Genomic DNA, 27,563 nt, shown 5'->3' on the forward strand with positions numbered 1-27,563 from the left:
CCGTGTGTAGAAAAGTACCATGCATCCCACTTTGCAAAGAATTAAAAAAAGCCTAAGGTCATGTTAAGGTTTAAAAGATAGGTCACAGTCATATATTGTGTGTGATTGCATTACTAAACCAATAATATAACTTTATACGATATAAGGTGTTTGGCTCACTAGTTGTGTTTGTATATCCCAACTGATTTTTGCCTGTATAAAAAATTAAATATTATTTTGTATCTAATTTTGGTGGTGTTTATCTTCATTTAAATTTAATTTTATCGAATTTTTATGTTTTATTTTACTTTTCTGTTTGCTTTTTTCATATTTTTAGTTTTGGTCCCAGATCCAAATTCTTGAAAATCGGACATCAAAGAAGATTGTGGAACTACAATATAATATGTGAAACTTTTAATAAGATATATGAAAATTAAAGGATTATGCCTTCCATCCTATTTGAAAGTCGATGTGAAGATTGCAGTAACACGAGCCTTTAATACCTATTTTAGATTTTCTTATTCTAAACTATCTCTAAGATTTGTCCGTAAAAATCATTATTTTTTTTTAGTTTTGATTTAAAAAGGATATTACAATTTTAAAAACTTATATTCTCATATAAATTTAATTTTTTTTTCATAATTTAAAATTTTGTAGAACAACAACACATTAATTATCAAATACATTTCCATACAAAAAAAAAAAAAAGAAAATAAAAAAAAAAAAAAAGAAAAAAAGGAAAAAAAAAATAAATAAATAAAATAAAAGTTTTGGGGTATATTGATAGCCACCAAACATTGCCGGCCAGAGAGGAGAAATCCCCTGCCGACCAAAAGATTTCAAGATCTTTGCTTTAAACCTATAAATTAATAATAATAAAAATCCCATTATTTAAATTTTAAATATATATTTAAAATAAATAAGTAAATAAGTAATTAGTTATAATTATTGAAAAATCAAATTAACTAATTAATTAATTATATTTAAAATAAATTTAGGAATAAAAAGAAAAACATATTACTAACCATGATTCAAAAAAGCAATTACAGGAAGCAATGCAAATAAGATTTAAGTATCAAATAAAAAAAAAAAGAATAAAGTGACAATAAATATCTTTCAAAGTGAGTGGAAGATTTTTATGTGAACTACCTTTTAAATTGGTAGTTTGTAATGAGTAGTTGAATTGCATTAGGTTCAAATCATGTTTTTGGTCTATTTAAAGGCATGTAATATTCATTTTTTAAGCTACGATGGAATACAAAAACCTTGTGTTTGAAACCCTTTGAGTGTTATTTTCTTTCAAACTTTGCTTTAGGTTCGATGTTTAAACCGATTCATTGGATTAGGTTCGATCAAGCTAATTCTGAAGTGAATCGTCTTGGAATATAAGAGTGACCATCATAAATTCTAAGTTCGATTTGAGAGTTATTCATCTTCTAACCAGCTCTTGGTTAGGATCAATTGGTTCCGTTAACTTTGTTTGTGAAAATTTGCAAGAATACTAAGAGGACCTCTACCTTTTGCAAAAAATATAGCATTGTTGATGCTTATTATTATTTTCATCGTCTAATATCTCTAACCAAACACGGGTTGAATATGAAAATTAAAATTCTAAATTATGTTATATTTATTTCGCATTAAATTAATAATAATAGCAATAAAATATTTTGGCACCTTCTTGGTGTCTCACACCCTAAAGCCATAGGCATACGCATCCTCAAGATCTTACACTTTTTAGTTTGTATAATTACTAAGATATCATAGCATATATAATAGATGCATAATAATCTCAATTTCTTCGTCAAGCTTTATCTTTATTTTGTTTATTACTCTACGATGGTCGAGAATAGATTAGTATTTAGATATCCAAAGACTAAAACAAGATCGAGGTCAATACAATATATTTTCAAGCCAAGTAGTGATTTAGAACGAATCATTGTATGTGTTCGTTCTTAGTCGACACTTGTTTTAGAACAGGTAAAAGTAGTGATTTAGAACGAATCATTGTATGTGTTCGTTCTTAGTCGACACTTGTTTTAGAACAGGTAAGAAAAAAACGGTTCGTTTAGAAACGTTCGACAACGTCACGTGAGACGGTTGGGTCGAGGAGAAGAATATAAGAGAAAGAAAGTGGGGGCAGGGTGGGTAAGGAAATGAATGAGTGGTATAGAATCTCCAAAACATAGGCCATCTAGCATTACATTTGCAGCTCCCCATCTCTCTCTCTCTCTCTATAATTATGTCTATCCAATTAATTTTTCCATGTGACAATTTTCAACTACCCCCATCCATTTTTTTTAAAATTAAAATATATAATTCAATTATGGTTTTTGAAAATATACAATTTTAATTATTACTCGTAATATTTCATAATATTATAAAATAATCTTTATGATTTGATAATATATATTAAAATATTAATTACCATTAAAGGTCGCTGGTTCAATCTCATGCACAATGGTTGAACACAAAAAGAAAGAAAAAAAACCTTATAAATGATCATCCTTGTCCATTAGACATTCATTACAATGGTTTACAGAGTCATTCTCGGTTGAAGAGGGAAACAAAACATTCATTACAAGGTGTGAAAATCTCTCTAACTAACGCATTTTAAACCTGTGAGACTGACGACGATATGTAACAGACTAAAAGCGGACAATATCTGCTAGCAATGGACTTGAGTTGTTACAAATGGTATCAGAGCTAGACATCATGTGGTGTGCTAGTGAGGACGCTAGCTCCCAAGAGGGTGGATTGTGAGATCTCACATCAGTTAGAGAGGAGAAGGAAGCATTGCTTATAAGGACGTGAAAACCTCTCTCTAACAAACGCGTTTAAAACCGTGAGGTTAACAGTGATACATAACGGACCAAAGTAGACAATATCTGCTAGTAGTGGACTACAGTTCTATTGTGCACTACATAGCTGATTTGGGACGGACTAGGTTATAGTGTCAAAAACTGTAACGGCCCAGATCCACCGCTAGGAGATAATGTCCTCTTTGGGCTTTCCCTTTCGGGCTTCCCCTCAAGGCTTTAAAACGAGTCTGCTAGGGAAAGGTTTCCACACTCTTATAAATGGTGGTTTGTTCTCCTCCCCAACCCCCCTTTGGGGCCTAGTGTCCTCGCTGGCACTCTTTCCTTCCTCCAATCGATGTGGGCCCAACGTCCTTACTGGCATACCGCCTTGTGTCTACCCCCTTTCGGGGAATAGCGAGAAGGCTGACACATCGTCCGGTGTCTGGCTCTAATACCATTTGTAACGGCCCAGATCCACCGCTAGCGGATATTGTTCTCTTTGGGCTTTCCCTTTCGGGCTTCCCCTCAAGGCTTTAAAACACGTCTGCTAGGGGAAGGTTTCCACACCCTTATAAATAGTGGTTTGTTCTCCTCCCCGACCAACATGGAAAATCACAAAGACAATCAAAAGCCATGGTACAAACTAACAGATCCATCAACCTAACATGATATGAAAGAAAAACAATGGAATGAGGGGTTGGAGCATAGATATTTGTACATTTAATTGGGTCCAAGCAGAAGTGGCACATAAGATGTGATAGGCAATGGCCTTGGATCTGATTGAAACAAAAACAATAAGCAATTGTAAGTAAGAGAAGTAAACACTTATTCAGTAGAATTCATCCATCCCAAACGTACCTTCTAGTTCTACACAAAGCCAATCTTTGACCACGGTAACTCGACCACCGGTACTAAATGCCAACTCGGGTGCAATTCTTGACATTGGAGTCCCGATAACATCACGAGACCATCATTGACAAGATTGGGTACCTCGGTGTGTAGACTTTCCACCGGTTTAATATGTTGAAATTGTTGTGTCAAGGAAACACGGGTTCTGATCAAACTTATTAAACTGGTGGAAAGTCCACACACCGAGGAATGTGTTGTAACAAAACCGGAAGCAAGATCGATCGCACTCACAAACCCACAAACAGAAGTTAAACAAAGATACACAAAGGTTTATGTGGTTCGGAGAGAAGCAATTCCCTTACATCCACATGGAGCAACCAATCTCAATAATCAAAGTGTTTATAAAGTGCATATCTCATACTCTAACACTAGAAAGTCTGTCAACAAAGTTCCTCCCAAATGTTCACTCAACAAATACAAAATGACACTCAAACTCTATGCATCTCAACCATCCTAGACAACCCTTTATATAGAAATAGAAACATTAATGTCGTCCATGAATTCGAAGATGAACATAAAAGATTATAAACCAAATAAATGAGAGATGAACCAAATAAGCGAGAGTTATGAACCAAATAAATACCAATACATGCATACGAAATACATGAACCTATTCTTCGTGACAACATAATAGAACATTCGATAACAGTGATATACATAACAAGGTTACCTCTACAACTAAACTGCAAATAAATAGAATCAAAGAATGGAAAGCGATTCAACCATGAACTAAATGAGCAAATGAGGTAGGACTTCAAAAAATATTTTGAATGTTAAGAAGAAATTGTTCTTAAGATCTTAAAACTCTCTCATTTTTGGGCCAAACCCTTCAACTCATCATAACTGTTAATACTTAAGAATGCCCTTTTCCATCTATCAGGAGAGGGAGGAAAAGAACTAAGAAATTGTACAACAAACAATTTATAGTAAGTGTTAAAAGAAATTAAGCAGTCAGTTCATATTAGCAAACACCTAATAGATGCACAGTGTCAAACAGTATCGATATAACAGAGATCACAGTTAAAAATCCCATGTTGTCAATCGTTATCACGAGGAAAATAGATTACAAAATCAAGAGAAACAACTAAAATCTCTCGAGTAGGAGGGAAAAATCCATGGAAGAATGATCACATTTTGATGAAAAAGCAAATATCGGACACAGTTTCCAGCAGAGATGACACAGATTCATGAAGGAACACAAAAATCAGGCAACAAACGCTATGGATTACATGAAAATACAGAGATCCAACATAAAAAGCAGCATAAAACGGCGGAGTAGGACCAAAAGTGAAGCATAATTGGAAGTGGGTCTTACAGAAATTTGTCGATATTGAAGTTTCTTTCCTTGGAAAACGGCGGAGTCGGATTGAATACTCCAATAGGGTTTATGAGGAATGGATTGTGACACGAATCGGGGAAGAAGTGAAACCAAAACCAAACCCGATGCTCAATTGGGTTAGATCCAATAACCCTGAAACCGTTACCCAGATCCTGGACCCGTTAGGAATTTGGGTAGTTGGGTTGGTTGGATTTAATGGCGCGGGCTTGGACCCTGAGTTCTGTGCTGTTCGGGTTTGAAACGCTGAATTGACCCTGAAATGGCTTTTTCTTGCTTCCAAGTTCCATCCACCTCCATTTGGGAATGCCCTAAATCTTAACCCAACCTGACTACGACTACGACTACGAGTAGATGAGAACATCTACGACTACCAATAACTAAATAGATTCCGAACAAATATGATGAACTTTGAGAATGGTAGATACAGTTGTCACATTCTTCGGAGAAAAATTTACATTTGGAATATGCATCCATAAGCAAATGGTTCAAAAGAAGATAATATGGTAACCTTAGCCAGTTGAATCTAAGAACTCGTAAACACGCGGGATAGGTAAATTATTGCCACTTTTAAAAATTTGATCTAACAACTTTATTGAAGAACAAGACCTTTAAATCTAAATATATTTAAGTAAGATTCGAATTACCTTGTTCACAGTTAGAACACTCGTTTGAATGGCTTCCGACCGAAACCAAAGTAAAGCGCCACTTGCATTCACAAAAGGCAGAGTCTTATCCACACTCAACAGCGGAAATTCCCCAACTGAAAGAGCGCCAGAGCTACAATGGCGATGCTCTGTGCTTCCTCCTCTACCGCCACTTTTTCTTTACATTCCACTCTTAACAATGCGAACGCAAGTAACAGAGCCATTCCTAGAATGTCACTCGTTGCTGGATTTCCTCTCCCTCAATCAAAATCTTCTTTTCTTCAAACTCAGACTACGATTACTCTAACCTCCAAGCCGAAGAGTTCTGTCTTTCAAGTGCGAGCTCAGGAGCTGGATCGCGTCCCTTTGGAGCAGCGGTGGATGTTCGAGGGCGACGAGATTGACGGCCCTGTACGTCTGTAATTCTCTCGATATGTTCGTTTGTTTGCTTGGAAATGATCTTATGGATTTGAGACTAATTGAACGTGTTCTTTTTGTTGGTTTTTTGTTCTTGTTGTTTATTTCGGAGGATGGCGGCTTTGGCTACTTCATTCAATTAGATCTAACTTTTGGCATCTCTGCATTGCAATGTAGCCTTCCATTGATGTACTGAAGTTATTCATACGAACCTTTTTTTTTTTTTTTTGCTTGTTAGGGCAATTTGATGTCCGTTCTCTGAATTTTGAAGAACTATTTCCTGATTTTGTCCGCTGTTTGTTCATTTTCCCTTTTCAAATTGGATATTTAGCAGTCGTTATTCTTTTCCGTGCAGGACATTTGGAATAAAACATGGTACCCGAAGGCTGCTGATCATGTGAACACTGAAAAACCTTGGTATGTGGTTGATGCCACTGATAAGATTTTGGGAAGATTAGCTTCAACCATTGCCAATCATATCCGAGGGAAGGATTTGCCAACCTACACTCCTAGTGTGGATATGGGGGCTTTTGTGATTGTGGTATGTGGTTGTACTTGTACCTAATGTTCTATTGTGGCTGCAATTTCTACAACATTGATTGTGAGCTATGCATATGCTTTTGTCTACTCACCTTGAACTTTCTTGCTATTTGTTTTCAAATGGTTGCTTGAATTCGTATCTATTCTCTTGATCCTACCTAGGTAAATGCAGAAAAAGTTGCCGTGTCTGGTAGAAAGAGGACACAAAAACTGTACAGGAGGCATTCGGGGCGACCGGGTGGCATGACAGTAGAAACTTTTGACCAGCTACAGCAGAGAATTCCTGAAAGAATTATTGAGCATGCTGTTCGCGGTATGCTTCCGAAGGGGAGGGTAAGTGATTCCTACTACTCAAGTGCTATATGTATTATGTATACGCCGACTATTCAGCAAACTGTATGTGAGATCCCACATTGGTTGGAGAGAGGAACGAAACATTCTTTATAAGGGTGTGGAAACCTCTCCCTAGCAGACACATTTTAGTCTAAAGAGGACAATATCTGCTAGCAGTGGGCTTGAGCTGTTACAAATGGTATCAAAGCCCGTCACGACGGTACGAGGCATTGGTTGGAGTAAGACTATACATTTTCCATAGTAGATGCGTTTAAAAACCTTGAGGGGAAGCCTGAAAGGGAAAACCCAAAGAGAACAATATCTGCTAACGGTGGGCTTGGGTTGTTACACTGTATTTGTTGGTGTAGAGTGATTGCTCGAGCCACACTTCATGTAGGAAAATCGTGTCAGAAGATTATGCACAAAGTATATTTTCTAGATCAATCTTGGTGTGGCTTTAGTAGGTTGGTTAAGATAGCTTTTGTTGGTTTGGTTGCTGTAGACTACTGGTTAGTTCCGCACATCTGGGTAGCATCTGCACATGTTTTCCTTTTGAATGTCTTTTATAAAAGATATTTAACAGTCCCGCTTCATCCTTTGAAAAATTCGTTGGAGACAAACCAGCAGTTTCCTGTAGACTACATCTTATTGTGGTGTTTATGAGTTTCCCCCGTTTCCTGCCTCCATTGACGTTCCTGAGATTTTATTGGCTGTTTCAAACCATGGCAATTATTTGCAGCTTGGAAGAGCACTTTTTAACCACTTGAAGGTTTACAAAGGACCAGACCATCCACATGAGGCACAAAAGCCAGTTGATCTGCCAATTAGGGACAAAAGGATAAACAAGGAAAGATAGTATGAACTACAAAGAAACAAAGCTTTCTTGCTCTAGGATTCCAATGTTCATAGACTCTGAGTTAGAGTTTTCATGCTTCAGCCCAGTCTGATGTTAGTATTTGAGTTGTAATTTCATTCCAAGTTCTAGTCTTCTCTCGGGTAACATGATGCTTGGCCTGAGTGGCATTTGAAAATTATTTATTCACAAAGTGGAAATCTTTAAATCTCGTCTCGTTGAAGGTTGTGATTATGATGATTTTGATTGATTGATTTCTCTATCCAGAGAGTTCTGGATTTTCTCTCAAAATTTCAAAACACGTCCATTAGAGAGAGGTTCTCACACCCTTATGAATGCTGTGTTCTCCTCTCCAATCGAGGTAGGATTTTACTTCAAAGAAAGTATTAAAAACTATTGCTACAGAACAAGCGGTCAAATAAGCCATTGCTTTCCTGTTCTATTCTATGATAATATACAAAGAAGTCAGTTGCCATTTGGTAGAGATGAAAAGCTGCACTTTTCTGGGCAATTGACACGCATTGCAATTACAAAGGCTGGACGTATACAAAAGCAATCAAGAGAAATCATGCAATTCATGGTCTAGTTTCTCTAATATTCAAGTACTGAGATACGTTAATCGGATAGAGATCGACTGCAGATGTAGAAGAACCTGTTGCCGAGACATCGCCAAACAAACCGTACTTCGATTGCTCAGCGTCCTCCAATAAACGAGTCCATGCTGTGTTTATTGATCCTTTAGTGACACTAGAATCCAACACTATGCCCTCAATATCCTGCTTGCCTTCCAGCATGCTCACTACTGATGACATGTTAGGTCTTGCTGCAGGAGAGATATTAGTGCAATGGAGAGCAATTTTTATCATTCTCAATGCCTCTCCCTTGTTGAAGTTGGGGCCTAACCTTGGATCAACTAGCTCCATTAAACTGTTTTTCTCTTTCAACTTCAGTGCCTAGGAAATAGTAGATGAAAGACAGCTAAGTTGTATGGTTTGGACACAATTCTGGGATTGTAACATATGATATAATGAGTTCTAATTATGAAAACAAGACGAAAGGTTCCGGAAGTAGAACTCTAATAGCCCAAGTCCACCGCTCGGAGATAGTCTTCTTTGGGCTTGCCCTCAAAGTTTTTAAAATGCGTATGTTAGTAAGAGGTTTCTACACCCTTGTAAAAAATGTTTCGTTCTCCTCCCCAACCAATGTGTGATCTCACAATCCACCCCCCTTTGGAGCCCAACGTCCTCGCTGACATTCATCCCCTTTTCCAATCGATGTGAGTCCCCCCAATCCACTCCTATTCGGGGCCAGCATCCTTGCTAGCACACCATTGTAAGATCGCACATTGGTTGAGGAGGAAAATGAAACATTCTTTATAAGGGTGTAGAAACCTCTCCCTAGCAGACACGTTTTAAAAACCTTGAAGGGAAGCCCGAAAAGGAAACCCAAAAGGGAAACCCCAAAGAGGACAATATTTGCTAGTGGTGGGTTGTTACAAGAACAGATGTAAGATTTACGCATCTAAAATTAAATGAATAAACGAGGATCAAATGAGAGGTGAGTTAAATCCCCTTGGAAACCAAGGTGTTGCCTTCTACATTGGGTAAGACCGTTCTAGAAATGGGGGTTCATCCTACCTATTCTTCCTAACTAACACGACAAAAAGAAACCGAACATCATAAACTGTCGAGAAATTAGATTACCGAATCTAGAAGATAAGAGCCGTCGCTATTTGCCCACAAAGTCGTGTTGCTCCTTCCGCTAACTATTTCTAAAGCCACAACACCAAAGCTATAAACATCTGCTTTATCAGTCAAGTGCCCTCGCATTGCATATTCCGGTGCCATGTATCCACTACAAAATCACCTCATTATGAGTAAATATTCTTCATTTCAAATTTTCTCAAGAATTTGACTCGATTCTACCTTCATGCTTGCCCGTCCCTAGACACAAATATAAACGAAAAGAAGAATGGAAAACTAAAACGAATAACTTAATCACAAGTACTCACAAAGTTCCAGCGATTCGAGTACTTATATGGGACTTCTCTTCTTCATCGAGCTTGGCCAAGCCGAAGTCTGATATCTTGGGGGTTAGCTCTTTGTCTAACAGAACATTAGTAGCTTTGATATCTCTGTGGACAATCTTTAGTCTGGACTCTTCATGAAGATAAGCCAAACCTCTTGCTATACCAACACAGATCTTGTGCCTTGTTGGCCAATCCAATTCTAGTTCACTTCCTTCTTGACCTTCAAATATTTCCCATTAATCAACTCTCTATAACCTAACCAGATTGGGAAATTCAATAAAAATAGGCAATAGTTAATCATATGGCACAAATACTTACCAAACAAGGCATGGGCAAGGCTATTGTTTTCCATGTATTCATATACTAACAAGAGCTGATTTCCTTCAATACAACATCCATAAAGCTTGACTAGATGTGGGTGTTGCAAAGCAGATATCATGCCGATCTCATTCACGAACTCGCGATTTCCTTGCTTTGATTTTGAAGACAGTTGTTTTACTGCAATTGCCGTACCATCCGTAAGAACACCCTGCATTTCCAATTGAAGAATCACATACCATACCTACTATATTTACAAAGAAGAAGCTGAAGTTACCAATTCATATGGTATCTACCTTATAGACAGAACCGAAACCACCTTCTCCAAGCTTATTGGCAGCATCAAAATTGTTTGTGGCGGCTTTTATTTGCCTTAATGTAAAAGAACAAGTTTGCAAATCCAAACCTCGTAACTCTGCAAAAAACAAGCGCGAGCTGAGGAGGAAGCCAAGACATTTGGTAAACGTGTTTAATTCATAGGTTAAACCATGAACTTTAATGTTTATTCCATTTTAATGGTTAAACTTCTAAACATTCTATCTTAGTCCCTCCACCACTGCTAAATGGCATCATTCATCACAAACTCCCTCTACAGCCTACACTATAATAACCGGTCCTTGCTTGCACCGTACATTCAAGTTACCGAGGTTTCTTAAGGTCTAAACAATGATTTTGATATGATTAACATTCAAAAGCTTGCAAATGTTGCCAAGTGTTGAAGGACAAGATACATAGCAAATATAAGAAGATATATTTATCTTAGGATTACCTTGTTCGAGTGTCTTTTCCCGTTGTAGACATACACGCCACCACAGGATTCCGAGAACCAATAATATAACAAACACTGAAGCAGCTGCAATTCCTACCACTGCACCTACAGATATGCCAGATTTTCCAGTTTCTCCACCTTCGGATGGAGCCTCGAAGTCTACATGAATAGGGGATGATAGACAACATAGGAGAGCACTCAGTTAAATAAGCACAAGTAAAAAGGAAAAAATGGACTTGAAGATCAACCCACCAGGATCTACTGATATAGCTGATATAAGAGGGCCATAAACTCCCCTCACAGGAATAGCATTTGTCCCCTTCCCGGCCCAATAGAAGCGGATCTCCAGCGTACCATTTGTCACGGTAACTGGGATTTTTCTTATGACTGCTTTACCAACACCACCTGCTGCATCCACTATATTGAAATCCTCTAGGACAAGTTCTTTCTGCAGTTCAGAAGTTTATTAAGTTGTCATGCTAGTACTCATGAAAAACTGTTGGCAAACCTGAGACAATCTTCAGAAGTGGAGCTTTCATGATCAAAATACTGATTTTACAACAATCAGAAACTTTTTTGATGAGTGAAACCTTGGAGTTCTTCTTCGTACCTGAATATAAACGTTGAATAAGCGTCTGCCGAGACTACTGAACGTCTTGTCATCAGTAAACATTATCTCTGCAAAATGGAGGCTTACTGTGTAGTTTCCATTTCCCATACAAAACCCATAGTAAGTAACAGATAATGGAGAAATGCGTGCAGTCATGTACAGTTCAGGATTTGTCATAGAAAGAGTAGAAGAATTAGTTGCACTGTATTCATCTCGAGTTTCACCATCATCCAAAAAACTGCCAGTGTTGCTGATTGCCCAATTTGTTCCAGTTACAAAGAACATAGAGCTGCCTGTATTTCGGTCTCCTTTAAAAACTGTACCATTTATGGTTTGTTCCTTCCCACCACAGTTTATATGAAGAGAGTACCAAGCTGTGAGAATAGAAAAATGTTACTTACTACAAATGGTACAGCAAGAGTGTGAATTTAAGCCTGTCTCCATTTAAAGGTTCAACTCACTTTTTGAACAGGACGAGCCTGCTAAACATGAAAGAATTCCACTGATAAAGCAACAGAAAGCTCACTAGTTAGCATCATGTTTTGAGATAATCTGATTAGCACAGGCAAGTATAAACCAATTCAATGCACACACCAAATGGTTAAAACTTACTAATCACTGTCTTGTGAAGAGCTGGCAAAGAGGTTCCTGCAGGGGAGAGGTGGTGGAGCGAGAGATTAGATTAGATAGTGTTCTTCAAAAGAAGATATTCGTAGGGTAGGAAAAGTCTTACACTTTTTGAGACCGACAGCTTTCCCCAGCCACCTCGACTGTAAAATTATTATAGGAAAGATCGCTGTAAAGAAAGAAAAAGATGTGACACCTTAAAGGAAAAAATAATGAAGAACAATTTTGAATTGGTTTCTGGAAACAATTTCTATAGAACACACTCAAACAAACAGAGTTTACAACCAAGAAACCAGTTTCTATCACGGTTCAAAGTATTGACTAAGGCAAGTATAACTTGATTAAGCCACAGATACTCCCTAGAGCAGATGGTTATTACAAAGAGTATCATGTTTGTTTCGGTTGACTATTGATACAACCTACAGAATTGTGAGATCCAACATTGGTTGGAGAGGGAACAAAACATTCTTTATAAGGGTATGGAAACCTCTCCTTAGCAGACGCGTTTTAAAAACCTTGAGGGGAAGCCTAAAGAGAACAATATCTGTTAGCAATGGGCTTGGGTTGTTACAAATGATATCAGAGCTAGACACCTGGTGATGTGCCAACGAGAACAGTGAGCCATGAAGGGAGGTGGACAGCGAGGACGCTGGGTCCCGAAAGGGGGTGGATTGTGAGATCTCATATCGACTGGAGAGAGGAACAAGTGCCAATGAGACCTAGATTGTGAGATCCCACATCGGTTGGAGAAGGGAACGAAACATTCTTTATAAGGATGTGGAAACCTAGGAACGTTTTAAAAACCTTAAGGAGAAGCCCGAAAGGGAAAGCCCAAAGTGGACAATATCTGCTAGCGATTGACTTGAGTGGTTACAAAAATACTTCATATTAATTTTCTCACTTTAATGCTTAAAAATGGGGAAATGGTAGTCAAGAAGATAAAAACTACCAGCAACAAGAAAGTTACAAATAGATGGGCAATGAACTTTCAAAGGACCCAGTGAAAGAATGGAAAGAAGATATAAGTGTCTCATCCATTAAACAACAAGCAGCCAATAATTTACTAGATATTGGAAAAGATACTTACATGCCGTTTCCTTTCAACATCCAATCAGGCACTGATCCATTCAGCATATTTCCAGTTAAAAATCTAAATAGTGAACATGAAAACGTAATTACAAATATAAAGTATAGTTGCAGATAGGTATCTTCCTAAAAAAAATATATAAAATGAAGTATAGTTGCTGATGCATGTCGGCCATTGTAAGATGGTTTAGTTTCCTTAATCCATGAGCAGTCTCAATATATAAAACTTTCAATTCTGGACAAAAGTTCTTACATGTTATCCAACCCTTTAAGAGCATTAAATCTGGTCGGAATTTGCCCACTTAGTTTGTTGAAGCTGAGGTCTCTGTGTGAAGAATTAAACACAAAAGAATAAGAACAATATAGCGGTTATACGAATACTTACAAGAAATTAAGACCTGAATTTCCCTTAATTAAGATTAAGGAATCTTGATAGTGTACAAAGCTTTGGTAAAGATTCCAAAGTACTTAAGGCTGCAACTATTCTTGTTAGCATGGAGGCAAATGTATACTGATTACATACAAGATTCTTAAGGATGGCATCCTATCCAGAAAATTGGGCAGCCTTCCAGTGATATTGCAACTTCTCAATATCCTGTAGATAACCAAAAAGAAAATTAATTGGGTGGGGAAAGAGCTTGGCCATCCCCCATGTTTTGAAGTAACTTACAGAATTGTGATGTCTTCCAAATTACGAAGACGTGGAAAGGGTGATGGAGCTCCACTCAAGTCACTGATTCTCCTGCATTTAGAAATTTAAACTCGAACGATATAAGACACGTCGTTCATGAGGGAAAAATAAAGTAGCTAAGAACTCAAAAAGGAACACTAACAAGTCAGATAATTTTGTCAATAGTCCAATGTCTGAAGGAATTGGCCCACTTAATCCACTTGCCTGAATGGATCTGTCACAGAAAAACTATGTTTTTGAGAGATAATTCCTTAATGAATAGAGAGTTCGAAAAGTAAACTGATATCTCACAGTTCAGTAAGATTTGTCCAATTACGTATGAAGTTCGGTATTGGACCCGAGAAGTTATTGTCACCGATTCGACTGCATTGACAAAGGAAAAGGCTCAAGTGTTCATTTATCATTTGAAAAAGAAAGCAGCTTAGGAAACACATGGAGGAGTTACCAGTTAGGAAGAAATTATAAGACTTACAATTCCTTCAATGTGGTCAGCTTTCCCAGTGACATCGGCAACTTCCCAGAGAAGTTGTTCGAGGTAAGATGTCTACAGGGCAACAAGGTTATGATATAAATGCACATAATCTAATCAAGTAGCCAGTCTAAAGATCATGACTGATAATTGGCTCTCTCCATAACAACGAGACAAGGAAAAAAACAAAAAAACAAAAAAAAAATGAAAATGAAAATGCTAAATCTTTATTTAGATCTTGATGATGACTATTCGACATGTCGTGCCTATTCGACAAACATTGGTTGATTTATAAATTAGATAGAACATACAACATATTCACCTTTTAAACCAATGTATCAACTCACTTTTATAAGTAGTGTCCCTCTCTCCTACTTTTTTTCTATTACAATCATACTAACATGTCATGCCATTGTTTAGTTAATACTAACGGAATCTAACCGCCCAAGCCCACAGCTAACAGATATTGTCTTCTTTGGGCTTTCCCTTTCGAGCTTCCCCTCAAGGTTTTCCACACCCTTATAAAGAGTGTTTCATTCTCCTCTCCAACCGATGTGGGATCTCACAATCCACTCCCTTCAAGGCCTAGCATCCTCGTTGGCACTCGTTCCCTTCTTCAATCGATGTGAGACTCCCCCAATCCCCACCCCCTTCGGGGCCAGTGTCCTTGCTAGCACACCACCTCGTGTCCACCCCTCTTCAGGACTCAACATCCTCGTTGGTACATAGCTCAATATCTAGCTCTGATACCATTTGTAACAGTCCAAGTCCACCGCTAACAAATATTGTCCTCTTTAGGCTTTCCCTTTCGGACTTCCTCTCAAGGTTTTTAAAACGTATTGGCTAGTGAATTCCACCCCCTTATAAAAAATGCTTCATTCTCCTCTCCAACGGACGTGGGATCTCACAGTTACATAGAATCATATTCAAAGCTGATGTAAGTGATACTCAGTTTAGAGATTTACACAAACACAACTATCAAAATTCATCGACCAAATCTGTATTCAAAGAAGAAAAAAACGTTCTTACAATCTCTGTAACTGGGGCAAGTTTCCAAGCGCTTGAGGAATGCTTCCTGACAGCTGATTGATTTCCAGGACCCTACACAAACCAATCATTTGTTCTTGGCAATGTCATCCAAAAACTAAAATGGATAATCAGAACTCACAAATTTTCTAGAGTAGTGATGTTTCCAATCTCCTCTGGAATCAAACCCGTCAGCCGATTTCCAAGCAGGGAACTGCAGAATCAACAACAACCAAAATGAACCCTAGATTTCCTCAAATCGAGAAAGGGGCGGAGAAATTACATATTGACGAGATTCGTAGAGCCCCATTCCGATGGAATTTGACCGCTGAGATAGTTCCGACTGAGATCACTAAACGAAAAAATGATCGGAAAAGAAGCTGATATTATTAGTTAATCGAGCAAATGGATATCTGTTTTTGAGTATTTGAGGTATTAACAACTTACATTTGCTGCAGAAAGGGCAAGCGAACAAGATCGGGCGGGAGAGTGCCTTGAAGGCTCTGCGATTTGAGAGCTCTGCATCTCAAATAATAGATTTCACAAAATTTGGATTTCGATCGGTAACAACAGTTTTATAGGTGGAAGAGGAGAGAGAAACGTTACATGCTGATGACATGGCAGATCGTGGCATTGAGAAAGGCGCAATCACAGGTAAGATTGTTTTGAAAATCAGAAACGTTCTTGGGGATTTGGTTGGGCTGAGAAATCCATCCATGGTCGCCATTGCAAGGATCTGCACTGAAATTCCAGTCTCTTTTTCCCAGAATCTTTCCTATTTCCTTTAAACCCTCCACTGAAACATATATGCATGCAATTCAACGTTCATTTCATTATATGATTTCAGCTCAAACCAAATGATTACTGCTTTCATGGACCAAATTATACCCAGACCAGAAGAACAAACGAAGTGAAGTTGTAGCGATCTTCAAGAATCTCTTCCTTTCAACCTTTAGAAATTCTCATGCACTTCAACATTTTTTATTTTTAGCTTTAAGAATTGTTTTAACTTCGGATCATACATGCTAGCTCGAGTGCAAATATCAATATTTGAATTCACATGAGAAATATTTGAATTGTGAGATCTCACGTCAGTTAGAGATGAGAACGAAACATTCTTTACAAGGGTGTGGAAAACTCTCCCTAGCCCTAGCCGACGTGTTTAAAAACCTTGAGGGAAAGCTCAAAAGTGAAAGAGTCTAAAAATGACAATATCGACTAGCGATAGACTTTAACCATTACAAATGGTATCAACTCTAGACACCGGGCGATGTGCCAGCAAGGAGGCTAAGCCTCGAAGGGGGTGGACACGAGACGGTGTGCCAACAAGAACGCTGAGCCTCGAAAGGGAGTGGATTGAGGGGTCTTACATCGATTGGAGAAGGGAAAGAGTGTCAATGAAGACACTGAGACTCGAAGGGAAGTGGATTGTTAGGTCTCGAAGGGGAGCGGATTGGGAGGTCCCACATCGATTGGAGAAGGAAACGAGTGTCAGCGAAGACGTTGGACTCCGAAGGGGGTATACTCCATCTAAGATTCACATTTAGTTAAAGTCGAAAGGTTCGAACTCTGATATTACGTTGCGTTGCCAATCTAAAAGAAGAAGAAAGTGTGAGTACCTTCATCAGCAGGCAATCTGGTGGACTGGGATTGGATCCCAGCAATGAAGAACAAGAACAAGAAGAACAAGAGTGTTCTAGACATGAACATATTCAGTCTTCAGCTGTCCTAAATATTTGTGTTTCAGTTAATAACACAACAAAACAACAACACTATCAAATGAAGTACATATATAATAAGTTTATGAAAGATACTCATTTTATCAGTTGAATTGTTATTAATGACAAATGGAAAATCAACTTGGATTAAAAAAACTAAAGAAAAATTTTGGTAACGTTTTGACCCATTACTTAGTAAACCCACATGTCATGATCTCATTATGGATTAATATAAGCAATGCAAATTTGTATTTACACACAACACTTTGGTTTCTTCAAATATTAAAAAAAAAACATTACAAAAGTCAAACATTTAAGGATGTTTTGTACTATGTTTTGAAGATGGTTGGAATTTCACGCTACCTAATTAAGAAGAAGTAAGAAAACACTATCTCCACTGATCTTACGCCTTCTGGGAAAACCAAAAGAAAAAAAAACATGTGAGTGCTTATACTCAAAGTGAACAATTTCATACCATTGCAGAGGTCTCTTGTCTCTATCAGTGATATCAAAGTTATGTCTTTATCTTAACTTAGTCATGTCAATAGAATCCTCAAGTGTCAAAGTCATCGGGGACTCTCAATGGTGTACTTTGTTAGAGAATTGTAAGAGTTTCAAATGGACTAATTAAAGGAAATGCCATCGTATCATTGTGGAGGTTCGTTGTTTCTATCACAATCCACAATGAGCATTTCAACTCACGTAAAAGTGTATACCTTTGAGTAAGAGTTTATAGGTCCGACAAATACACTTTCTTTCTTTATAAAATATATATATATATGGGTCGGTAGAGATAAAGTTGCGAACTTTAGACTTATATTAATTTTTTTAAAAAAAAAAAGAAGAAATTTTATAAACTCAAGTTGATTCATTAGGTGAGAATTTGTATGGCTATGGCTTGTTTATTCCATATTATAAAAATTTAATATTAATTAAAAGTGAAGGTAATAACCAGGTTAGGTGTTTAATACCATTTGATAATAATTTGTTTTTTAATTAAATTTATAAATATTTTAAAAATATATATTTTTTAATGATACTATCGTAGATAAATTGTTGAAAACTCAGCACAATTTTTTTAAAAATAAATAGTTATAAAATTATTTTTATAGTTAAAAATAATTTTAGTTGACTAAGTAAGAATTATTATAAAATGCTAAAGTCAACGGGTGGTTGGTAATATAGGTTAACTTGTTGTGTTAATGTTCTTGGTAATTTTCTTTTTGACTATTTCGTAAATTTGAATCTTAATTTAGGATGATACTTTATCTTATACAAAAGCTACAAAGAATAAGATGAAACACTAAAATTTAAATTATTGGAAAAATAAAACGAAGACCGATGGTAGATAGGAGAGTCGTCAGCAACCGGACTCGATAGCATACAAAATGTACCATCCATGTTCATTTTTGTTTATTTGATAGAAATCGAGCATTTGAAACAAATCAGACCTTCTAAAAGAATTGGGATGGTAAAGGAACCAATGCCAAAAACCCAGAAAGAATAGCATCAAAACGCTATAGATCGAAGAAAATTGTCTTGTTCACAAGCATTAGCATCATGACGCTATGTTCAATACCTTATAATGTTGATATAATATTCAACGCTCTCTTTCTAATTTCATAAATTTTTCCTTATTTGAAGACAACAGGTACCTACACTGTTTCATAAATATGAAAACTTTACCAACGTTCATAAAAATTAGTTTAACATTCACACAATAGAATTTTGAAACTAGTATATTGCCCACTGCTAGCAGGACCCGTTACATATCGCCGTCAACCTCACGGTTTTAAAACGTGTCTACTAGGAAGAGGTTTTCACATCTTTCCACATCCCTTACAAGGGTGTAGAAATCTCTCTAATAGACGCATTTTAAAATCGTAAGGCTGACGACAATACATAATGAGTTATAGCGGACAATATCTATTAGCGATAGCCTCGAACTATTAATGGGTCGTTTGTTTGGTTCCGTACTGCAGATAAGCATGCATCACAGCATTTGAACTCTTAACACAGTTGCATGTAAGCAAATCCATAGAGGACAAAGATCAACTCTAGTTCCTATCCTCCAAGTATATAGAATCCAGGAGCATGGGATAGAGATCACTGCCAGTAGTTGACGAACCAGTCCACGGTCCATCTATCGACATATTTTGTATCCGACTCTCGTCTGTAGTTTGCCCTTTCTGGTAATAAACGCACGTCGTATTCACTTCTTGTTTCGAGACACTAGGATCTGAAACCACCTCCTTCACAGCAACCTTCCCTTCCAGCATGCTCACCACTGATGACATGGTAGGTCTAACTGCAGCAGTGTTGTTCGTACATCGGAAAGCAATATCGATGATCGTCATTGCCTCTCTCTGGTTGTATTCCGAACCTAACCGTGGATCGACAAGCTCTAACAAACGGTCTCCCTCTTTTAAAGTATTAGCCTGACAATGAAGGATACAACAAAATGTTTTGGAAGCAATCAGCACAATCTAAACTTCGTATACGACATGAACAAGTTTGGTTTTCATGAGTCAAAATTAGCAAATTCAAGACCCATTTGGAACAGAGAATGTAACAGAGCAGCCTAGAACAAACTGAAAATTGGATCATACTCTTTCCTAGAAACTTCTGGTGTAGAAAAACATTATAGAACACAAAAGATAAGCACAAGGACTAAAAGATGGAGTTAACTCACATGATCAAGAAGGTAAAAGCAATCATCCTTGGTTCGGAAAATTGTGTTACTTCGACCGCTCAGTATCTCCAAGGCTACGATGCCAAAGCTGTAAACATCTGCCTTGTCAGTTAAGTAGCCTCGCATGGCATATTCCGGTGCCATATATCCACTGCAAAATAACGTTGTGACGATGTGAATATCTGGATCGCACGTTAAGTTATAAGAAAATACATCATTTTGATAACAACTAGAAACCTTTTCTCTCATTATTTCTCTATATTGTTAAAGTATGGGAAGAAAATGGAGGAAAATTTCCCCATGGTAACTCACAAGGTACCCGCAATCCGGGTGCTAATGTGCGTATTTTCTTCTTCGTCCAGCTTGGCCAAACCGAAGTCCGAAATCTTGGGGTTGAGATTTTTATCAAGCAGAACATTGGTAGCTTTGATGTCTCGGTGAACAATCTTTAGTCTTGACTCCTCATGAAGATATGCTAAACCTCTAGCTATACCAACACAAATTTTGTGCCTGGTTGGCCAATCCAGTTTCAGTTGAAATTCTTCAGGTCCTACAATACACCAAATTTCCGGAGATGCTTAATTTCATTCAATATTATCATCACCGATATTCAAAAAAAAAATATGAAGATTGGTAGCAGTAAAAAATGGTTGGAAATCTCGTCACCGAATAAGGCACGAGCAAGGCTATTATTTTCGAGATATTCGTATATTAGCAAAAGTTGATTTCCTTCGACACAACATCCGTAAAGCTTCACTAGATGCGGGTGTTGCAATGCAGATATCATGCCTATTTCGTTCACAAATTCGCGATTTCCTTGCTTCGACTTGGAAGAAAGTTGCTTCACTGCGATTACAGTGCCATCTTGAAGAACACCCTGCAATTCCAAACACAGAACTTAACACCAAAAATATAAAATCTATGGAAGAAATGATGAAATAATGATATCCAAACAACAGTAACACCTTGTAGACAGGACCAAAACCACCTTCTCCAATCTTATTGGCAGCATCAAAATTGTTAGTGGCAGCTCTGATTTGTCTTAATGAAAATGAACTTGTTCCTAGATCTAGACCCTTCAACTCTGGAAAATAAGCATAGTTAAGTCAAAATGAATTAGTTCTCCATAAAGATACAGTCGTTTTAATGGTCAACTTTGTCTCGTTCAACACATGTTAAACTGATTTTTCTATCAGCATAAAAATGTAGACGTTTTCAACATCAGAACAATACATGTGATGTCATTGACATCCAAAACTTTGCAATGTAGCTTGCGTTAGAACTCAAAGACGAGTTGAAGAAGTCTGAGAGAATGGCAAAGCTATGTTCAATTAATAACAGTAAGAATCTGATATATGCTTTAAAATTACCTTGTTCAAGTGTGCTTTTCTTTTGTAGGCAGCCTCCACACCACAAGACTCCAAGAACAAAGATGATAACAAAGATCACAGCAGCCACAATTCCAGCCACAATTCCAACCACAGCACCGGCAGATATGTCCTTCCCACCTTCTGATGGTGGCTCAAAGTCTGTTTGGAGAGAAGGAAACAATAATTATATTAAACCTACTATAGTTTAATAAGGTTACAGACTTATATAAGTAACAAAAACTTGTCATCAAATAAAGGGTAGGCCGAAAAATGGGTCTACCAACCAGGATCAACCGAAATGGCAGAAATCAAAGGACCATAAACCACTCTCACAGGGATTGCAGTTGTCCCCTTCCCGGCCCAAAATAGGCGAATCTCTATAGTACCATTAGTCACAGGAACGGTGAAGTTCTTTACAATAGGTTTGCCAATACCACCTGCAGCATCTGCAATATTAAAATCCTTCAACTTCAGCTTTCCCTGCAACATTGGAGATAAATAAATAAAAATTCAAGCTAACGAAGTAATCAGTAAATTCGGTACCAGAAGAAGCTAACCATACAGAAAAATATTATACAAAGATATACTAAAAGGGGCTAAATATCAGATAATTTCTGCATGAGCTGAGCCACAGTATCTATTTACCTGAACATAGACATCAAATAAGCGTCTGCCAAGGCTTCTATAAGATGTGTCATTAGTAAACGCTATCTCAGCGAAATGGAGGCCTACTGTGTAGTTTCCACTACCCATGCAATATGCATAGTAAGTAAGAGAAATCGGTGAAATACGTGCCGTCACGTACAATTCAGGATTTGGCATCGAGAGAGCGGATATATTTAATGCAATAAAGTCGTCTGTTGAGCGAGCGTCGTCCATAAAATTACCAGTGCTACTAAATCCCCAATTTTCTACACGTTGGAAAAACAATGATGATTTGCCAGTGTCTGCGTCTGCAACAAATGTGGTTGTTCCGTTAATTAATTCCTTCCCACCACAGTTGATATGGAGAGAGTACGAAGCTGCAAGAACAAGACCATATTGGTATTGAAAGATGAATCATATAAACAGAGCTGATTAATGTATTTTTGCAGAAATATTATTAAACATATCAATGCCGCTTCTAAATAGCAACATCATCTATTTTTCAAGGTTTGGAAGTCCACCAACAGATCTTGAATGAACTCTTTACGCTTTAGCATTTACTCATTATGTACAGCAACGAAAAACCATCAAATATGATTTCTAGAATTTACCATTTTCCCTATCCCTCCAACAATAAAAACAATGCTAGGAAAACAAGATTTCAACTCACTTCTACAAGTGCTGGGTAGACATGAAACTGTTCCACCGCTAAAACAAAAAGAAGCTTAATGGGTATTAGAATATTAGACAATTCAAGCAACAAGTCAACTCAAAGAAGATCAAGAACTCACGAACTGTTGTCCTGGGAAGAGCTTGCAAACAGGTTTCTGCACGGAACGAAGGAGATCGGATAGGTATTTCTCATTAGTTATAAAAAAAGTTGTATAAGAATAGAAGCATACTTACAAATTTCGTGATTGACAGCCAGTGTTCTCACTATTGCTCAGAGTAAATTTGTTATAAGAGAGATCACTGTGAAAAAGAACAACAATCAGATTTATTATCTTCCAGATAGCAAGAACATAAACTTGCCCTTCCCTTACATCCTAAGAAAAAACAAAAACAACCATAAGAATGTTGATTAGAGCTATAAACAATATTTAAACTCTTAAACTGTCAACTTTTAAAAAAATAAACTAAAAACATTAAGTGTGTACAAACGAACTTTCATTTTTATATCACTGGAAAAAGAAATGATTGTGTAAAACAAGCAAGATGCTTTTTCCTTTTCGAGGATTGATGCAATGAGATATTATTTGTTCTCTCTCACTCTCTGAAATTGTTCGTTTATTTTGAAATCTCAGGTCATCTACTTTCAATTTTGGTACCACAATACAAGTAATGTAACCAGAACATAGCAATTGGAAAAGAAACTTACATGCTTTCCCCTTCCTGTAGCATCCATGTGGGCACTGGTCCATTTAGCAAGTTTCCAGTTAAATATCTAAACAATAAAATATTATAGATTATCAGTGCAACTAATAAGCTTTTGACAATAGGAATGAGGACATTGTATGTTTTTTTTTTACCAACGAACGAAATTATAAAGATGTTGTGATGAATATGCTACCAGACAATCCAAGTTATGATCAAATTCAAACATTTTACTCAATATCAAAATCTATGCATATTGGGATTATAGTATAAACAAAAAGACCTACAATAACCGGAAAATACTCAGTCTTATTCCCCAAGTTATGCATTTCAGCCATTGATCAAGCTTGACTTATCCCCCAAGTTATGTAAAGCAACTGTCTACAGTTAAGGTATAGAATTTCAAGTTTCTGATTGTAACGGCCGAAGCCCACCGCTAGCAGATATTATCCTCTTTGGGCTTTCCCTTTCGGGCTTACCCTCAAGGCTTTAAAACGCGTCTGCTAGGGAGAGGTTTCCACACCCTTATAAAGAGTGTTTCATTCTCCTCCCCAGACGATGTGGGACACCACAATCCACCTCCCAAAGAGGACGATGTGGGACCCCTACCAAATCCACCCCCCTTCGTGGCTCAGCGTCCTTACTGGCACACCGCCTGGCCTGGTGTCTACCCCCCTTCGAGGAACAGCCTCCTCGCTGGCACATTGCCCGATGTCTGGCTCTGATACCATTTGTAAACGGCCCAAGCCCACCACTAGCAGATATTGTCCTCTTTGGGCTTTCCCTTTCGGGCTTCCCCTCAAGGCTTTAAAACGCGTCTGCTAGGAAAAGGTTTCCAAAGGGTGTTTCGTTCTCCTCCCCAACCAATGTGGGATATCACACTGATTACGTCACTTACATCCTATCCACTTTTTTAAAAGCTTCAAAGCTGGCAGGTATTGGTCCAGTAATTTTGTTGAAGCTGAAGTCTCTGCAGAAGAAATTTAGCATTGTCAAAGAACAGGGAAGAATAACTAAACATTAAACTTTCAATATTTCAACAACTGATCCAAGGAAGTTACTTTTACTATTTCAACATAAACTAAGGCATATTATTGGTTTTCTTTTATGATGAAAACAAAGGACAGATGTGGACATTTGTCTCCATCGTGCAAAAAGTTAGACAGAGTAGAGAGTGAAATTGTACTTACAAGGTTTTCAACGCTGTCAACACATCAAGATTGTTTGGTAGTACCCCAGTTATATTGCAACTCCTCAATATCCTATAGACAACCATAATGTAAATAAATAGCTGCGATTATGTACACAGATGTCTTCAGGTTTTCACAGAGGGATTAACTTACAGGTTTGTCAATTTTGTCAAAGTATTAAGGGGTGGAAAGGGTGATGAATCTCCATTCAAATCACTGATTCTCCTGCATTTTGCAACTCAAATATGAATAAATCGAAACGTGCAGTACTCATAACTTATAAAACCACGAGGAACAGGAATTAAACTAACACATCAGTTAATTTTGTCAAAAGTCCAATTTCAGAAGGAATTGGCCCACTCAACCCGCTTGCCTGAATTACTCTGTCACAAGTAAATTAGTTGAGTAAGTTAAGAGATTAGCAACCAAGTAAAACCGAGAGTTGCTAGAGTCGAGAAAAACTCTCACATTTTTGTAAGATTCGTCCAGTTCTGTATAAAATTAGGAATTGACCCTGTGAAGTGATTATCACTAACACGACTGCAGCGTAACAACAAGAAAATTTGTTTTATTCATTCATTCATTCATTCGGTTCCTCAAAATTAAACAAACGAAATGAAGGGTTCAAGAAAATTTCAAAAGCTTACAAGTCCGTCAATGAGGCTATCCTTGCCAGTGAAGATGGGAGCTCCCCAGAAAAGTTGTTTGAGGTAAGAAGTCTATATCACAACAATCAAAAGTAAAGATAGATCATCAGAAAGCTATCCTAAATGTCTAAATCATTATAAGTAAAGAGAATTGAAAGACAATAACAAAACTCAAATATGAGGGGTCTTACAATCTTGATAAACTACGCAAATTTCCAAGTTCTGGGGGTAAACTTCCAGAGAAATGATTCATTTCCAGGACCCTAAGCGAGCAAAAACTAGTAACATTAGTCTTCTACCTACTAATTAAAAACCCAAAATGGACATAAACAGAACTTACAAGTCTACAAGAGTGCTGATGTTTCCAATCGCTGCTGGGATTGAACCCGTCAATCGATTTCCAAGAAGGGAACTGCAAAATGATCCATAAACATTAGCTTACATAAACCACACTCTGAAAACAACAAAGAAAGTGAGGGATAGAAAGTACATTTTGAGAAGATTGGTGGAACCCCATTCTTCAGGAATTGAGCCGTTGAGATAATTGCGGGTGAGATCACTGAATTAACAGAGAGAGAAGGAAGGAGGGATGGATTTACAATGGGCAATTCATCAATGAATTAAGCAACAAAAAAGAGTACTTACAGCTCCTGCAGGAAAGGCAGCCGCACTATTTCCGGTGGCAGAGTACCAGGAAGGCTCTGCCCCTTGAGAAGACTGTAGCGCCGCCAATGGAAAATAAATAATTAGATAAATACAGTCTTCAAATTTCATTAAATCATTTACAATTTTAATAATTTACTAAATATTTAAATATTTTTATTTATTTCATTTATAGTTTATAATAAAAAAAAATATAATTTCGAAAATATATCTGGAAACTAACAAAACAAAAAAAATATATATATATATATATATTCCAAATTTATATTTTGTCTTAAAAAAATACTCTTGCATTTAAATTTAAAAAAATTAAAAATACATTTATCATTAATTTTATATATCTTTGTTTCAAAATTACCTTTAAATTTTTTAATTGAAAGAATTTAAGAATATATCTAAAAACTTTACCTTAAAACTCTTTGAAAATTTTAAAAAAAAATATATATATATATAGTACCATTTTTAAAAAATACTCGTAAACTTTAAAATTTTCATTAATACCTTTCAAATATCTTTGTACTATAAAAAGTTTTATGATTTTTAAACAATATTCTTGCGATCAATATATAGATGAAAACTGTTTATCTTTGAAGGTTTATACTTCTTTTTTATATATGGTATTACCTGTAAATGTATTTTTTAATTTTTAAAAATGTTTAAATATGTAAAATTTTTAAAAAAGTTTAATAATAAAACTTTTGAAAATTGGAACCTTTAACCTTTTAAAAAATTAAAAGGTATTTTTAAAACAAAATATTTATGGTTTTACGAGTATTTTAAAATTTTTTAAAATTTTTTTATTGAAATTCTAGTGGTATTATTAATATTTTTTAAAAATTGTAAGTAATTTTTTTAGATAAATTGTAAAATTAAATGGGATTATTGTTTCATATTCGAAAATATTTGAAGGCGAAGAGGGAACGTACATGTTGGTGACGTGGCAGACAGTATTGTTCTGGAAGGTGCAGTTGCAGATGACGGTATTATTAAAATTAGTGTCGAACGGCGTCGGATTCGATATCCAACCGCTGCTAACTCCGCCGCATGGATCGACGTTGAAATGCCAGTCCGTCTTCCCCAACCTCTTTCCGATCTCCTTCAACGCCTCCACTGAAATCAATCCAAAAATGCTACATCAAAATCAAACCAAACGGAGTTCTTCACTCCCCGATCCGACGTCGTATCGTACCTTCGTCGGCCGGCAGCCGAGTGGCGCCGGAAGCGTGGCTAATGAAGCAGAGAGAGACGAGTAAATGAAGGGTGCGAGATGGACCCAAAAACATAACTCCCATTTGTAAGAGAAAAATAAAATGAAAATTATATAATATATATATATATATATATATTAATAAAAATAAAAAAAATTAAGAAAATGAAAAGAAAAGGAAAATATCTTTTCCATATAATAAATTTTTAAATAATCTTATTTATCATTTATTTGAGCAAAAAAGTCTCCAATTATTAACTAACCCTGTCCGTGGAAATAAAATGGAAATAAAACAATGACTTTTTTAATTATTTTATAAAATTTTATGGATAATATTTTAGTCAATTATTAGTATTAATAGCATATTTAATAAGAAAAAAAACTAATTTCAAAATATATTAATATATTATTTGAACCGTGAAATTAACGACCATTGAAAGTTCTTATGTTAGCCTCCTTTACTGTTCGTAGTCCTATCCAGGAGTTGGTTGTGAGTCTATTTCACACCATTATTGTTCTGAGGCTAAGTATGACTTGAATGCAAATCAAGTCGTGTTTTAAGAAAATTATATACGCGTTGAGAAGTTTTTTTTTTTTTTTTTTTTTGTTTGGTTTAACGA

At 36.7% G+C, this 27,563-nt stretch overlaps 3 protein-coding genes and 2 long non-coding RNA genes across 14 annotated transcripts in view; 2 read left to right on the plus strand and 3 right to left on the minus strand.

Annotated features, from left to right (window-relative positions):
- Positions 1-3,314: 3,314 nt before the first annotated feature.
- LOC111446610 lies at positions 3,315-24,223 on the plus strand. Its single transcript, XR_002711116.1, has 3 exons — positions 3,315-3,491; positions 11,958-11,960; positions 24,213-24,223. It is a non-coding gene; the product is annotated as an uncharacterized LOC111446610 (long non-coding RNA).
- On the minus strand, positions 3,463-5,192 carry LOC111446609. The gene is made up of 2 exons (XR_002711115.1): positions 3,636-5,192; positions 3,463-3,553 (listed from the first exon to the last, which is right to left on the minus strand). It is a non-coding gene; the product is annotated as an uncharacterized LOC111446609 (long non-coding RNA).
- Positions 5,728-8,031, plus strand: LOC111446606 (50S ribosomal protein L13, chloroplastic-like). The gene is made up of 4 exons (XM_023085477.1): positions 5,728-6,080; positions 6,442-6,627; positions 6,789-6,959; positions 7,699-8,031. Exons 1-4 carry the CDS (start codon positions 5,808-5,810, stop codon positions 7,813-7,815), a joined length of 747 nt encoding a protein of 248 aa, XP_022941245.1. The 5' UTR covers positions 5,728-5,807; the 3' UTR covers positions 7,816-8,031.
- On the minus strand, positions 8,186-17,168 carry LOC111446605 (probable leucine-rich repeat receptor-like serine/threonine-protein kinase At3g14840). Its single transcript, XM_023085476.1, has 24 exons — positions 17,057-17,168; positions 16,044-16,233; positions 15,885-15,956; positions 15,721-15,789; positions 15,580-15,651; positions 15,441-15,512; positions 14,415-14,486; positions 14,234-14,305; positions 14,085-14,156; positions 13,922-13,993; positions 13,775-13,846; positions 13,505-13,576; positions 13,253-13,315; positions 12,272-12,334; positions 12,151-12,186; positions 12,000-12,040; positions 11,539-11,912; positions 11,181-11,376; positions 10,929-11,087; positions 10,456-10,574; positions 10,160-10,370; positions 9,824-10,061; positions 9,516-9,666; positions 8,186-8,765 (listed from the first exon to the last, which is right to left on the minus strand). The coding sequence occupies exons 1-24, from the start codon at positions 17,145-17,147 to the stop codon at positions 8,388-8,390; spliced, it is 3,027 nt and encodes a 1,008-aa protein (XP_022941244.1). The 5' UTR covers positions 17,148-17,168; the 3' UTR covers positions 8,186-8,387.
- LOC111446602 (probable leucine-rich repeat receptor-like serine/threonine-protein kinase At3g14840) overlaps positions 19,055-27,563 on the minus strand; it is a 17,232-nt gene continuing 8,723 nt past the window's right edge. Inside the window, exons 2-24 of one of the 10 annotated variants that reach the window (XM_023085470.1) lie at positions 26,663-26,846; positions 25,719-25,790; positions 25,564-25,632; positions 25,414-25,485; positions 25,265-25,336; positions 25,074-25,145; positions 24,895-24,966; positions 24,738-24,809; positions 24,580-24,651; positions 24,427-24,498; positions 24,135-24,206; positions 23,241-23,306; positions 22,769-22,834; positions 22,654-22,689; positions 22,533-22,570; positions 21,863-22,239; positions 21,502-21,697; positions 21,218-21,376; positions 20,813-20,931; positions 20,514-20,724; positions 20,160-20,397; positions 19,848-19,998; positions 19,055-19,593 (exon numbers count right to left, since the gene is read on the minus strand). In XM_023085470.1, the coding sequence (XP_022941238.1) occupies positions 19,213-19,593; positions 19,848-19,998; positions 20,160-20,397; positions 20,514-20,724; positions 20,813-20,931; positions 21,218-21,376; positions 21,502-21,697; positions 21,863-22,239; positions 22,533-22,570; positions 22,654-22,689; positions 22,769-22,834; positions 23,241-23,306; positions 24,135-24,206; positions 24,427-24,498; positions 24,580-24,651; positions 24,738-24,809; positions 24,895-24,966; positions 25,074-25,145; positions 25,265-25,336; positions 25,414-25,485; positions 25,564-25,632; positions 25,719-25,790; positions 26,663-26,846 (2,939 nt within the window). In that variant the 3' untranslated portion in view covers positions 19,055-19,212. The remainder of the gene's footprint in view (positions 19,594-19,847; positions 19,999-20,159; positions 20,398-20,513; positions 20,725-20,812; positions 20,932-21,217; positions 21,377-21,501; positions 21,698-21,862; positions 22,240-22,532; positions 22,571-22,653; positions 22,690-22,768; positions 22,835-23,240; positions 23,307-24,134; positions 24,207-24,426; positions 24,499-24,579; positions 24,652-24,737; positions 24,810-24,894; positions 24,967-25,073; positions 25,146-25,264; positions 25,337-25,413; positions 25,486-25,563; positions 25,633-25,718; positions 25,791-26,662; positions 26,847-27,563) is intronic. The other 9 variants (XM_023085468.1, XM_023085467.1, XM_023085473.1 and 6 more) reach the window with 9 other exon arrangements.

This window comes from Cucurbita moschata, unplaced genomic scaffold, assembly GCF_002738365.1.
Source record: "Cucurbita moschata cultivar Rifu unplaced genomic scaffold, Cmos_1.0 Cmo_Scf00008, whole genome shotgun sequence".
NCBI lineage: Eukaryota > Viridiplantae > Streptophyta > Magnoliopsida > Cucurbitales > Cucurbitaceae > Cucurbita > Cucurbita moschata.

Excerpts from the sequence above, each read along its gene's own strand:
- LOC111446606 (XM_023085477.1), top strand. The coding sequence starts at position 5,808 with ATGGCGATGCTCTGTGCTTCCTCCTCTACCGCCACTTTTTCTTTACAT. Across the intron at positions 6,628-6,788 it reads TGGGGGCTTTTGTGATTGTG|GTAAATGCAGAAAAAGTTGC; the intron begins GTATGTGGTTGT and ends GATCCTACCTAG. Across the intron at positions 6,960-7,698 it reads GTATGCTTCCGAAGGGGAGG|CTTGGAAGAGCACTTTTTAA; the intron begins GTAAGTGATTCC and ends AATTATTTGCAG.
- LOC111446605 (XM_023085476.1), bottom strand. The coding sequence starts at position 17,147 with ATGTTCATGTCTAGAACACTCTTGTTCTTCTTGTTCTTGTTCTTCATT. Across the intron at positions 15,957-16,043 it reads ATCTGCCATGTCATCAGCAT|AGCTCTCAAATCGCAGAGCC; the intron begins GTAACGTTTCTC and ends TTTGAGATGCAG. Across the intron at positions 15,652-15,720 it reads TCTACGAATCTCGTCAATAT|TTCCCTGCTTGGAAATCGGC; the intron begins GTAATTTCTCCG and ends TTGATTCTGCAG.